The sequence below is a fragment of the Rhinopithecus bieti genome, unplaced genomic scaffold (genome assembly GCF_001698545.2).
Source record: "Rhinopithecus bieti isolate Rb0 unplaced genomic scaffold, ASM169854v2 scaffold_11380, whole genome shotgun sequence".
NCBI lineage: Eukaryota > Metazoa > Chordata > Mammalia > Primates > Cercopithecidae > Rhinopithecus > Rhinopithecus bieti.
In genome coordinates this window covers 1,259,701-1,273,751 of record NW_016807225.1, presented here as the reverse complement: position 1 = coordinate 1,273,751, position 14,051 = coordinate 1,259,701, and the positions used below count along the sequence as shown (strand labels likewise).

Here is a 14,051-nt window from a genome sequence, read left to right as displayed (position 1 = left end):
CGTTTCTACTATTTACTAAGACATGCAAAGATGAAAGATATAGTTCTTATCTTATGGACTCAATTTAGAAGGAAAGACAGACAAGAAAACAAACAATCAAAATGCAACATGATAAAGATGACAACAGAGACTAGTACAAGATGTTACAGGGTATGTATGAGGGTAACTGCCTTACATAGGTGGAAGAAAAGATACTAGAGCTGAGTTCTAAAAGATAAACAAGCATTAGTCAGTTGCAGGAGGGGATGGGAAGGCAAAGAAAAGACTCTAGGCTTAGAGAACAACATGCATACACAAAGGAATGAAGAAGTAAAAGAATCTAGCACAGTCACAAAATTGTTAACTAGCTCTATGTGGAGGGAAAATGAAGCATCAGAGAGTGGAGTAGCAAGCAATGGTCAGCAGAGGTCAAGCCAGCTTAGGAAGAACAAGAAAGTCATGCAAGAGATTCTAAATTTCATCCTGAAGGCATGGGAGAACATTGAAGAGTTTTAAAGCCAGGTAGCCACATGGTGAGATGTTTTAAAATGTCCATCTGGCCATAAATCACATCAATGCTGCCTGAAGTGGAGTGTAGGGGTAGTCTCAACTACAAAAGGGCATGAACTTTTTAGGGTGATGACAACTTTTTTTTTTTTTTTTTTTGAGATGGAGTTTTGCTCATTGCCCAGGCTGGAGTGCAATGGCGCAATGTCGGCTCACTGCAATCTCCATCTCCCGAGTTCAAGTGATTCTCCTGTCTCGGCCTCCCAAGTAGATGGGATTACAGGCATGCACCACCACGCCTGGCTAATTTTGTATTTTTAGTAGAGCCAGGGTTTCTCCATGTTGGTCAGGCTGGTTTCAAACTCCCGACCTCAGGTGATCCACTTGCCTTGGCCTCCCAAAGTGCTGGCATTACAGGTGTGAGCCACCACGCTTGGCCGAGAATTTTTTTATCTTTTGGTATACATCTGTCAAAAACTCGAACTATAGGCTTAAAATGGGTGTAATTATACTTGAGAATTTGATTCAAAGGAGGTAAAATCAATCAGAAGAATGGTTATGGCAGGGTAGGACATGGGCAAGATTTTCAGGTTTCAAGTTAGCATGACTAGGTGATAGTGAGAAAAGACAATTTAATGGGGTATAATGAGCCCCATTTTGAACATGCTGCATTTGACAGGAGTCACATCCACAGACAGAAACCCTGCAGACAGGTAGATGCATACAAAGATCAGGAGATCCAGTCTGGGGAGTCAACAACACTATGGTGGTCGCTGATGTCAACAACTATGTCTTACTGTTAAGTATTAGACCAGGATGGAAGGGAACACTGAGAAATGAAAAGTGTTAATTTGATGAAATGGTTCAGTAGAAGTTGAGTAGAGCTCTTTTCTCCATTATGCTGTCATAAAACTACTTGCAAGATAACATTTAAAACATTTGAAAAGCCCATTACTGGTTTAAAGGTAAAATAACAAAAACAAAAGGAGTTCTGGCATGCTCTTGGAAAAAAAAGGAGAACTTAATTACTGAAGTCTTTAACTTAAACACCCCTTTTCATACTGCCTGAACAGTTCTGAATGTACTGGGCGATGATATTTCCCCATCTGAAGGACTAGCAGCCTGAAGAGGTAGGAAGCATCAGGAGGCCCACATCCAGCTCTGCCTAGATGGAAAACAGGACTTTTTTTTTTTTTTTTGGTAGAGATGGGGGTCTCACCATCTTGCGCAGGCTGGTGTCAAACTCCTGGGCTCAAGCAATCCTCTCGCCTTAGCCTCCCAAAGTGCTAGAATTACAGGCGTAAGCCACTATGTCCAGCCAACAGGACTATTTTAACATAAAAAATTATTAGGAAAATTCTACCATTTTGTGAACAGAAGCTATGCAGTTCAGGTGTACTTGGTATACTTATCAAAATCTGGGGAAAAGGAGCATCTCTGCTCCCTGGGATTACCCTCTTTTGCTTTTATGTAGCTAACTCATCAGTCATTTAAGACATATAAATAATTAATTATAAATTACTGAAGATATTCGAGAACAGATTCCACAACCTGCCTCAGTAGTCTTCTACTATCTCATCTACTTGTTTTGTTTTTCTTTAATCCAACCAAAAGCTCTTTTGAACATGCTTTTAAGGTGTTTAAAGTTCAATTACCATAAACTTTAAAGTTTCCAAAATTTACATTTTATAGAGGAAACTTGTATTTATTCAATTTTTTAAAAAATCAGACATAGAAACATACAAAGTAGAAACCATTTCATTTTCTGAGCACACATTCTCCCATACCGGATACATTCCAGGTCTTGAAGATGTATTCTGCAATCTTGATTCCTGAGGTGGTAGATGGTCAGCCATCTGTGGCTCAGACCCAAAGTCTTTCATCTTTTGAAGCTGTTCTTTCTGTTCCCTGCAAACAAATAAAATTGGCATAGTCCATAAAGCATGCTTATTCCATTCCTAAGTGACTACAATTAATATTTAATTAGAAAGAAGAGACCTAAAAAACCTTGTCCTAAAATTCTCCGCAGTGGCCATACACTGGGCAGCTCTGGGATTACCCTCTTTTGCTTTTATGTAGCTAACTCATCAGTCATTTAAGACATATAAATAATTAATTATATTATTGNTGGTAGATGGTCAGCCATCTGTGGCTCAGACCCAAAGTCTTTCATCTTTTGAAGCTGTTCTTTCTGTTCCCTGCAAACAAATAAAATTGGCATAGTCCATAAAGCATGCTTATTCCATTCCTAAGTGACTACAATTAATATTTAATTAGAAAGAAGAGACCTAAAAAACCTTGTCCTAAAATTCTCCGCAGTGGCCATACACTGGGCAGCTCTGGGATTACCCTCTTTTGCTTTTATGTAGCTAACTCATCAGTCATTTAAGACATATAAATAATTAATTATAAATTATTGAAGATATTCGAGAACAGATTCCACAACCTGCCTCAGTAGTTTTCTACTATCTCATCTACTTGTTTTGTTTTTCTTTGATCCAACCAAAAGCTCTTTTTTTTTTTTTTTTTTTTTTTTTTTTTGAGACGAGTCTTGCTCTGTCGCCTGGGCTGGAGTGCAATGGCACGATCGTGGCTCACTGCAAGCTCCGCCTCCCAGGTTCAAGTGATTCTCCTGCCTCAGCCTCCCGAGTAGCTGGGACTACAGGCACGCATCACCGCGCCTGGCTAATTTTTTACATATTTTTAGTAGAGACGGGGTTTCACCATATTGGCCAGGCTGGTCTCAAACTCCTGGCCTCGTGACCCGCCTGCCTCAGCCTCCCAAAGTGCTGGGATTACAGGTGTGAGCCACCATGCCCGGCTTATTTTTTTCAACTCTTTAGACCAGAGGTTGCAAAATGGTGGCCCATGGGCCAAATATGGCCTAAAAATGTTTTTAAAAGGTGGCTTTCACATCAGTTTTAAAATTTGAATTAGCTGTCATATTTACAAAGCAAAATTTTTCATATATAAATTCAAATCTTAAAGAGATATGGTAACACTAGGCCTACATTCCCACATGCCAACGATCAGCTGAGTGCAGCAGAAGCTGCCCATGTTAGATGAAATAACCTGTCACAGTCTTCACCATACTCTACAGAGTTATACTTGGCCCACTTTCACTCATTTTTGTTATCTGATTCTTGGGGACATTTTAATTTATGGCCCCTGCTGTAGACGGTGAGAACAATTGTCAGTCCATACCTTTAAAAACAACATTTCACATTCCTGAAGATAATTACGTAACCCTTCAGTTTTTTCTTTAAATTTCTGATGAAAATACTTTTACTTTTCTTCACAATGCCTTAAACATGGGTAAAATTACCTTAAACATGGGTAAAATTCACTACAACTTCTTAAGACCTTTTATAATTTTCTCCCTACATTAAAGTAAGTGACCCAAATGAGGGTTCACAAACAAGGGACCACAAAGTAAGGGTCAAGTATGTAAAATTATTTACGGCTCAGGTAAATCCCATCATCACATCCCTTACAATACTCCTTATGACTGTACACTGACACAACATAAACTACTTGTATTTGGCTATGACCACATTATCCATCACTCCCTATATATTGTTTAATTATGTTCATGTTGCCTAGAAAGCTTTAAAAAAAGGATGACGCAGCAGCAGCACCTTTTGTCCAGCATTGCCATGCAAAGCAATAACGAATTAAAAGAAATTTCAAAAGGAAAAGAAAGAAACCTTGGCAGCTTAACACCACCAATCAGCTTGGTATGCTCCATAAACAACACAGATTTTAGAGTTTTAGACAGATTGAGTTCAAAGGCCGGGTTTGCCACTTACTAGCCAAGTGAACTTAACCTCTTTGAACTTTAGGGTCATTTGTGAAGTGGGGATAATACTACCTTATCTTTGCAGGCCTTTGAGATAGACAGACTGACATAATATATACACTCAATTATTAGCAAGTGCCCAGTTACATGGTAGGTGTTAAATTAAAATTAAAGGTGTCTATAACTTAAAAGTGAATAGTGTAGTAGCTAAATATTCTATAGCATGCTTTCCACATTTTCTTCATGAGTAATCTGGAAAAAATAAACCTCTCAGCTATAGACCACACAAACCTGCCGTACCTGGTCTTTCATCATTACCTTTTCTTCAACATATTTTTCTTTCCTAGTTCTAAAGTTTAAGTTATAATTTATTGGTAAGATCCACAAATGTAAACCAGAATTGAAAAATGGAAGAAATATAATACATTGGAATCTATCAAAACCTAATCATTAATTGACTTTCTCAAAAAAATTGCTTTAAAAAAGCTTGCAATCTGTCACTGACTTCTAAATTCCTATCCCAAGATACAGCTGGTTTAAGGATTAAATGAGTTATTATATACAACACACTTAGTACAGTTCCTGGCCCGGAGTAAGCATGCAGTAAATGTTAGCTTTTGTTATTAATGTTACTACAGGAAAAGAGGAAAATTATGTAGATACCTATACATAGTTGATTGTAAGTCAAGAAATCCTATTTTCCATTTCACAAAGAAAACATTTGGTTATGTAGAAACAAGTAACATCCTCAAGGAGAAATATCTGCTTTTAGTTATAATGAAAGATAAAACATCCCCAAAAGAAAGCATCAATAGTTAAACAAATCTGAGGATGCTCCTAAGCAAACCATTCTTAGCTTCAACAAAGAAAAATACAGCACTTTCCAAAGTTATACCAATGATTAGTGAATAGAAAGTCTATTAGATCTAATACCAAAGAACAAACTGCTTACTGGAAAAAAATGAAGGTTACACATGAACCCTGTGAAATCCAGAGCAATGAAAAGTTGAAGTTTGACACTTGAAACATGCACAGGCATGGCATGCCAGCAACACATCTATGAAGGCCAAGAGAGCAGTCAATTTTCACATCTTAGGGCATAAGTTTATCATTAACACAGTTCCTAAATACCCATCCTAACCCTAAAACAGCACCGAATGACCAGAAATATAAATTAAAAGTATGTGATAAGAACTTGAAGTAAAATGATTCCATTCAAATATATATCACTTTAAAAAGAGCAGTCTGAATGTGGTTTTTATTAAAAGAAATGATCTGAAGGAGTCAACTTACCGAAGCATTTTCAGTTCTTGTGCAGCTTTCAAAATGATTTCATGCTGCCTCTGACTGAGAACCATTACCCCTCCAAGGCCTTGGTCAGAGTCTAAGCTTGCATCGGACCCCATCATTTCTGAGGAATGATGTGAGGAGGACATATGTTCCGCCATGGGGGAATGTCTATCCACATCAGATGGGTACCATCTGTCTGACAATCGTTCTCTTTCCCAGTCCATTCTGTCAGGAACATAATCTCGCTTTTCCCGCCATGTATCTCCTCTTTCTGGATACTCTCGAATCCTCAACTCACCCCTATCACGGAAATCTCGATCATACCCATGGTCTCGATTTCTTTCTTCTCTCCATCTATCATCCCGATATCTATCCAAAGGTGGAAGAGGTGGGAGGGGCGGTAAAGGTGGAAGAGATGGAATATCCCGTTCACGAAACTGTGATTCTTGTTCATCCAGTGGTCTCCCATAATCTCTGTCCCACTCATTATCCAAATTTCTATCATACATATCCATGGGTCTTCCAATCCGATCCACATCCCTGTCCATGTCCCTGTCCATTTCCCTATTGTAGTCCTCATCCATATCCTGGTCTCTCTCCCAATCATCCCACCAAGGGCCTCGCCTATCTCCATCATGAGACCGAGATGGTGGTGCTGAGAACCTGTCCTCTCTGTTATAGAGCTCTAGTGTATCATCTTGATAGTCACGTTCACATTCTCTCCAGTATCTCTCTCTATCCCAGTCATCGAGTCTTTCTCGTTCCATTGGAGCATTTCTACCATCTAATGGAAACTCTTCATGCCCTTGCTCTTCTCCATGGTTCCATGGAGCCCTAGGAGGCTCATCTCGGTGGTATGGATACATTTTTTCCCCACCATCTCCTGGTTCTGGTCTGAATGGACCTCTATCACGACCAAACTCTGATCTTCCCAGTCCCCTTTCTCGACTGCCAGGCCCTCGAGGTGGTCCCCTCTCCCTGCTCCCAGCTCTTCGGGGTGGTACTCTCTCTCTACTCCCAGCCCTTCGAAGAGGTCCTCTCTCCTGACTGCCAGCCCTCCGAGGTGGTCCCCTTTCTCGGCTGCCAGCTCCACCCCTGTCCTGGTTCCCTTGCAGACCACCTGGCACTTTCTCCCGACTGCTTCCAGGCCTCACCAACCCTCTGTCCCGGCTACCTTCTCCTCTGTTCATCTTCTCTCTACTGTCTTCTCTTCTACCCATCATCTTATCCCGAAAGTCTTCTTGCTTGACCAATCCTGGGCCTCGACTGATTGCCTGGCCGCGACCTCTGTTTACTAGACCTTTATCCCGTGTGTCTTCCATTCTGCTTTGCCCAGGACCTCTGTAAGATGAGCTACTGCCTCTATTGCCTTCTAATCTATTATCTCTATTATCTGGCCGAGGCAGGCCTTTATCTTGGTTGTTTTCTGAATGGGGTAGACCAACACCCATAGGTTTAAAATCATTATCTGCTGTTAATGATGATGTTGCTACTGCTGCTGCTCCCTCCATCCCCCCTGTTTTTGAAGGAAAAGCAGATTGAGCAGGTACAGGCTTATTTGCAAGGGGTACAGGCTGAGTAACAGCTTGGGCTTTGTCGATTTGAGTCTCCATATTTTGAGCATTCTGGTCCCAATTAGAAGGCTCTACGGGCCCCTCCGAGACTTCGCTTTTAGGTGGCTCCTGTTGAGAGTCGCTTAGATTCTCATTTGACTGAGCCGCCTTGACATCCTTTACATCTGCAGCAATGGAAAATGCAGCTGATTGCATTTTAAAATTCTTCTGCTGGTTACTACTGGTGTCTGCTAATGGTTCTTTGTTTCCTGAAAGAGGTTCTGCTTGTGACTTAGGTTGCTGCTGATGTTGCTGTCCAAAAGTTGGTTTGGGGCCTTTCCATTGTGGTCCACTCTGTCGAGGACTTAGGGATGTACTGGGGGTAATATAAAATTGAGATGCTGGCCCCCGGGGAATCATTCCCCATTTGCTTTTAGTGCCCTCTGCTGGGTGACCTTCATATCTGGGTCTTGGCCCATCGGGGCGATTTCCTTCAAAACGAGGCCCTTTGGGTCTCGGTCCTTCACACCTTGACCCTAAATCCTCAAATCTTCGAGGACCATCAAATCTACAAGTAAAACAAAAGATATTACTCAAGACAGTAAAGCAGAAAAAAAAATTCTCCATGTAAGAATATTTAAGGCACTCTTGCCTCAGAATTTGTTTACAACAATGACTCTTTTCAGTCATTAAATAAATCCTGAGTCACCAATATCTTTAAACCAGTATGTTAAGGTGGCAGTGCTCAGAAGGTCTTAGGACAGCTGTTGGACATCATGTCAGTATTATCTAATTTATAACACATCTCCTGCAGCAAGTCACTGATATACTGAACAGTTAAAAAGCAATTACAGGCCAGGCACAGTGGCTCACACTTGTAATCCCAGCACTTTGGGAGGCAGCGATGGCCGGATCACCTGAGATCAGGAGTTCGAGACTAGCCTGGCCAACATGCTGAAACCCTGTCTCTACTTAAAAAAAAAAAAAACAAAAAAACACAAAAATTTAGCCAGATGTGGTGGCAGGTGCCTGTAATCCCAGCTACTTTGGAGGCTGAGGCAAGAGAATCACTTGAACCTAGTAGGCAGAGGTTGCAGTGGCTGAGATCAACTATTGCACTCTAGCCTGGGTGACAAGGAGCGAGACTCATTGGTCTCAAAAAAAAAAAAAAAAAAAAAAGCAATTATAAATTACTGCTGCCTTAGGGGGCAGAACAGGAAAGGGCACTCATACTCATTTTAAAGAGAAAAAAATTATCAAATTCCATAACTGAGCACTTCTGGAATTAAATTGTAACTAAAAACTAAATATGAAAAGACAAGAAAATACAGGATGATTATATTGTTAGAGCTGGCACTAACATTTCAATCGAAAAAAGTTAAAAAAAAAAAAAGAAACAGCAACCCTATCTTAAGAGTAGGCTCTGACATTTTAAAAAGTCTGCACAGTTATTTTTGTTATGAACCCACTTTCTTATCCAGTAAAGAGATAACACATCCCCTATCTGTCAGGCATTACATTACATCCAAGAGATACAAGAATAAAATATCATCTGTGCCCTCAAAGAGTTTACAACCAAATATAAAGATAATCTAAGTGTAAATAAGTACTAAGAGGTGTAATGTCTCAAGTCTATGTGTATATAATAAGGACAACAGAACTGGAGAGACTTATGTTGAGTCTTTTTTTTTTTTTTTTTTGAGATGGAGTCTCGCTCTGTTGCCCAGGCTGGAGTGCGGTGGCGCGATCTCCACTCACTGCAAGCTCCACCTCCCGGGTTCACGCCATTCTCCTGCCTCAGCATCCCGTGTAGCTGGGACTACAGGCGCCCGCCACCGCGCCCGGCTAATTTTTGTATTTTAATAGAGACAGGGTTTCACCGTGTTAGTCAGGATGGTCTCGATCTCCTGACCTCGTGATCCGCCCGTCTCGGCCTCCCAAAGTGCTGGGATTACAGGCATGAGCCACCGTGCCCGGCCTATGTTGAGTCTTGAAAGACAAATTATCTGAAATAAAGCTGACAGAATGAGCTGGAGATGAGGAAAGTATGTGGCAAGGGCACCTCAAGCTAAGGAAACAAGATGAGGAAAGGCAGAGAAACTTGTATCAGCAGAGCATGTTTGGAAGTGCAAATAGTTTAGCATGGCTAATGCAAAGGGGAAACAGAGTCAAGAGAGCTGATAAAGAGGGAAGTGTGGAAAAGCAGCACACTAAAAAATAAAGAGGTAAGCGAAGATCACTCTCCAGAAGACTGTGTATGCCTCATGTGGCAGAGACTACTGGTGGTCTTCCAATACCCATTCCCCACTTATCTACAATAACAGGCCTCCGGTTTTCAGCTAGTCACAAGGCTCTCCACACAAGGGACTCTCTTTCTCAATATCTCTTGCAGCTAGAACTGGCAGCCAAGTTTTGGCCAAGGAGCTGAGAGTGAAAATGATTTGCACATCCTCTGGGTTGTCCCCTTAAAGGAAAGAGCACATCCTCCTCTTCACTATTTCCTTTTTCATGCTGGTTATGACATGGTGGTGAAATATCCAGGATCAGGTAAATCAGAAGGAACTGGATTCCTGAGCCATCATCTAAGTCCTAAGAGAGAATAAACTTCTAACTTGTTAAAGCCATCTGACTTGGATCTCGATAATACCAGATAAATTAATTCGGCTGGTTAAGGAGTTTGGTGTTACCTTATAAGCACTTAGAACCACTAAATATAGTCTGATTTTTAAAAGATTGCTTTAGCAGAAAAACAGTGGACAGAAACAAAAGTTTAAAGATTATCTCTACAATGTGGATAAGTGAAGGTGATGCCTAGCCCAAGGCAATGACTGATATGAAAATGCAGAGGAGGGGATAAAAGTGAGAGATGTAAAATAAGGTAGAATTGATAAGATTTTGTCACCAGTAGAAATAAAATGATAGGGGTAAGAGAAGAATTTAAGATGATTCCAAGGTTTCTGGCTTAGATGACTGAGTAGTAGACAGTGATGCCTTTCATGCCTTTAATGAGTGCTAGGAGGCTTTTTCTTTCATTTCTTTGGGAAATCAATGAAGACTAATAAATTCAGTGTTGGAAAAATATTTATTTCCTATCCCTGTGACTTTAGGCTTTGTTGTTCTAAATGTCTAGTTTCAAAGAGATGAATACTTCCACTAGGGGACACAACAAATGATTCCACTAACCTGAAGTTGAGACCCCAACTTTATTCGGAAGTTTCAAATCAAGAGGCAATGGAGAGAGGGTTACTGTATTCACTGGGGATGACTGATCCTAACCTTCAAGGGGAATCTGGGTTACTACCACACAATACAGGTGAAGTGGAGTACGTCCGAAATGCAAGAGATCCTCTAGGACATCTCTTAGTATTTCCCATGTACTGAGATTCAAGTCCATGGAAAATTGCAAAGGGTTTTGTAGAACTGCAAATAGCACAACTAATTCAGAAAGAATCTGCTAATAGCCCGTATCTTTCAAGAATGAAAGCCTGGGTCACCCCATCAGATAAGGAATCAGCACCGGCTGAGGTACTTATTTAGAGCAAAGGGAATATGGAATGAGTAGTGGAAGAACATACATACCAGCTATGACCACATGACTATTGTAGAAATACAGACTACAATAGTTACAAGTGTTTCTTCCTTAATTTGATATATATGTGTTTAAATATATATATGTGTTTGTGTGTGTGTGTGTGTGTGTGTGTATTAACCAAATATTTTTTGGTTCATTTGTTTTCTTCCTTATTATCTAACATAATATGTGTTAATAGTTAACTTTATTATTTCAGTATTTAAGTTACAGAACATGAAAGAGGGAATGTGAGTCAGGTAGAAGGATGAACTAATATTATCCTAAAGACAAAGAAAACGACTTTTTGTGCTCTTCTGGGGAAATAGTTAGAATGTTTTTGGTTGTCCAGGAATAAATGCCTCATGTTAGGCGTGAAAATCTCCCTGTGACCCAATTTAATCAGAAACATATGGGAAAGGCGGCCAGGCACACTGGCTCACGCCTGCAATCCTAGCACTTTGGGAAGCGGAGGCGAGTGGATCACTTGAGGTCAGGAGTTTGAGACCAGCCTGGCCAATATGGTGAAACCCTATCTCTACTAATAGAAAACTTAAGCTGGGCATGGTGGTGTGCGCCTATAATCCCAGCTACTCGGGAGGCAGAGGCAGGAGAATCACTTGAACCCAAGAGGTGGAGAATTCAGTGAGCCGAGGTGGTGCCACTGCACTCCAGACTGGGTGACAGAGTGAGACTTCGTCTCAAACAAAAAAAAAAAAAAAAAAAAAAAAAAAAAAGAGGCAGAGAGAGAGAGGGACAGAGAGAAAGGGAATTTTGGGAAATGTAGTTCAGCCTAGCCGAGTTGACCTTTTACAAACTCATTGCAAGGAACTTAAAAATACACAAACCCATAATAAACAGAGAGAGGGGGTAATCAGAAGATGAGAATCTTGTCTGTAACTTCTGAAAGACAAAGAACAAATATGAGCGGTAACTTACAGAGGAGGAAGAAGTCACAGTTTAGAGTACTGATGGCAGAAGGGGATAAAATCAAAAGGAGGTGGGCTTGCCCAGAGAACATCAAAGAGGGTCAGGATTCTCAGGCACTAGGGGGTGCTAGGGAAGGAAAGGAGTAAAACTTGGGGCTAAAAATATGTAAATCTATATTCAGAACTATCAACCAGCCTTTCCTTAGGCTGAATGTCTCTTCAATCCTTGAATTTGAGAGTCCCCTAGGAGTAGTGACAGTTCCTTACCCTGTTCACATAAAGCAGAAACGTGACAGGTAACAAGCCCCTCCCATACACACAGAGCTCCCAATCAGTTTGTCAGTGTCTTCCATGCTTAAACATAAATGGACAGCCAAGGATTGCTAGATATTTGAGGAACATGTCCAACATGAAAGAAAAACTAAAGATAAATAGGATCTGAATTTGGAGAAAACAGAATGCAAAAAGCAGAAAAGAACTTTCAACTCAAATTGTTATCCTCAGAGAGATTCTTAAAGAGACTGCATCTATAAATCAAGAACAATGTGCTATTTATAAAAAAGATCAACACCAAAAGAACCACAAAAAAAATTTTTCCAATTCTCAAAATAAAAGATACAACAAAAGGATTAGAAGTTAAAGTATCTCAGGAAATATAACAAAATGTAAGATAAAAGACACAAAGATAATCAATCCAACAGATCCAAAATCCTGCTAATAATGAAGAGTTCCAGAAACAGCAAATGAGAGAAAAAAAATTAATGAATAAATAGCACAAACAAATATCCCACAGTTAAGAGATTCCAATCTCTAGATAGAAAGGGTCCAGCATACTGAGTACTCAGTACAATTAATAATAAAACTAAATAAGAAAACAGGCCGGGCGCGGTGGCTCAAGCCTGTAATCCCAGCACTTTGGGAGGCCGAGACGGGCGGATCACAAGGTCAGGAGATCGAGACCATCCTGGCTAACACGGTGAAACCCCGTCTCTACTAAAAAAATACAAAAAACTAGCCGGGCAAGGTGGCGGGCGCCTGTAGTCCCAGCTACTCAGGAGGCTGAGGCAGGAGAATGGCGTGAACCCGGGAGGCGGAGCTTGCAGTGAGCTGAGATCTGGCCACTGCACTCCAGCCTGGGCGACAGAGCAAGACTCCGTCTCAAAAAAAATAAAAAAAAAGAAAACAAAAAACACTGAAATTTCAGAATACCAGAGATTTTTTAAGTTTGGGAGAGAGCAAGTCACCAAAATAGGAAAAGAATCGGAACGGCATAACACCTACACAAGGTGACAGAAGAAAACAGAACAACGATCCTAAAACTTTGAGGAATAATTATCTCCAACATCAAATTCTATATCCAAATTAGCAAGCAAGTGTGAGATTAGAATAAAGACATTGTCAGATACAGGATGACTAAGAAAATTTATCCCTCACCCACATTTCCTTAGCAAGTTACCTGAGCATGCCCTCCAGGAAATAGAGGGACTGAATGGTAACAGGAAGCCATGAGATTCGATAAATAGCTAATCACATTCTGGAAGATCGTCAAGGGGAATGCTGTAGTTAACACCCATATGGCAGAGTGTCGAGGAAGAATGAAAACTTTATTTTTCAGGACAGTTAAATAAATATATAATATCTAAAATGTGTAAGTGTGTAAGTCGTGAAAAGAGCAGCATAATTATTTAGTGCTATGAAGATGGCGACCAAAAGAAACAGCTAAATAATTAAAAAAGGATGCCACTGGAAAAAACATTTGGGGGGTGTGGGGATGGGGCAGTGGGTGGCCATTTGGCCCAATTTTTTTAAATCATGCATATGAATCACTTTGATAAAAATGTAAACTGTTATCTCTTTAAAGGGCACAGAAAGAGGATTAGCCCTCATCAGAAGGGCTGCTTCTCCTGAGACCACAAGATGATAAGCATGGTAAGTACAACTAAGGGTTAGAAGTGAGATGTTTTACTGAGCTTGACAGGTAGACTTGATTTCCTGTGAGGCAGGAAGCTAAATTATAAATATAATGCAAAATAAAAACGTTTGCTAACATCAAGAAAGCAGCACTAGAGTAGATGGTCTATGTGAAGTAGTGAAGGTTTGGCAGAGCTATAATGGGCAAAGGGGAAAGAAGGTGACCAGGAACTTGTCAAAGTATATATATCACAATGCTAAGTAAGGATGAAGAGTATATATTTACAGAAGGAAAAAAAGTATGCCACTTTAGGGCTTATGAAGGTTTGGTTCCTTTCTTGGAATTACACTTATTAATTCAAAGTGCCTCAATAATATATCAGATGAAAGTTGTATAAAGTCATTTGCTATGTATTAAGACTATCTTCCACAATGTACAAGAGTCCATGAGAGACCTTATCAACATGTTATCTAGTATTCTAATCAAATTCTAAGTATGAGCAAAGTCCCTCCTA

General features: G+C 40.3%; 1 protein-coding gene across 1 annotated transcript in view; it reads right to left on the bottom strand.

Annotated features, from left to right (window-relative positions):
- YLPM1 (YLP motif containing 1) overlaps positions 1-14,051 on the bottom strand; it is a 75,329-nt gene that overhangs the window by 32,142 nt on the left and 29,136 nt on the right. Inside the window, exons 5-7 of the mRNA XM_017880508.1 lie at positions 5,579-7,696; positions 2,617-2,684; positions 2,274-2,326 (exon numbers count right to left, since the gene is read on the bottom strand). Coding sequence (XP_017735997.1) covers positions 2,274-2,326; positions 2,617-2,684; positions 5,579-7,696 — 2,239 coding nt within the window. The remainder of the gene's footprint in view (positions 1-2,273; positions 2,327-2,616; positions 2,685-5,578; positions 7,697-14,051) is intronic.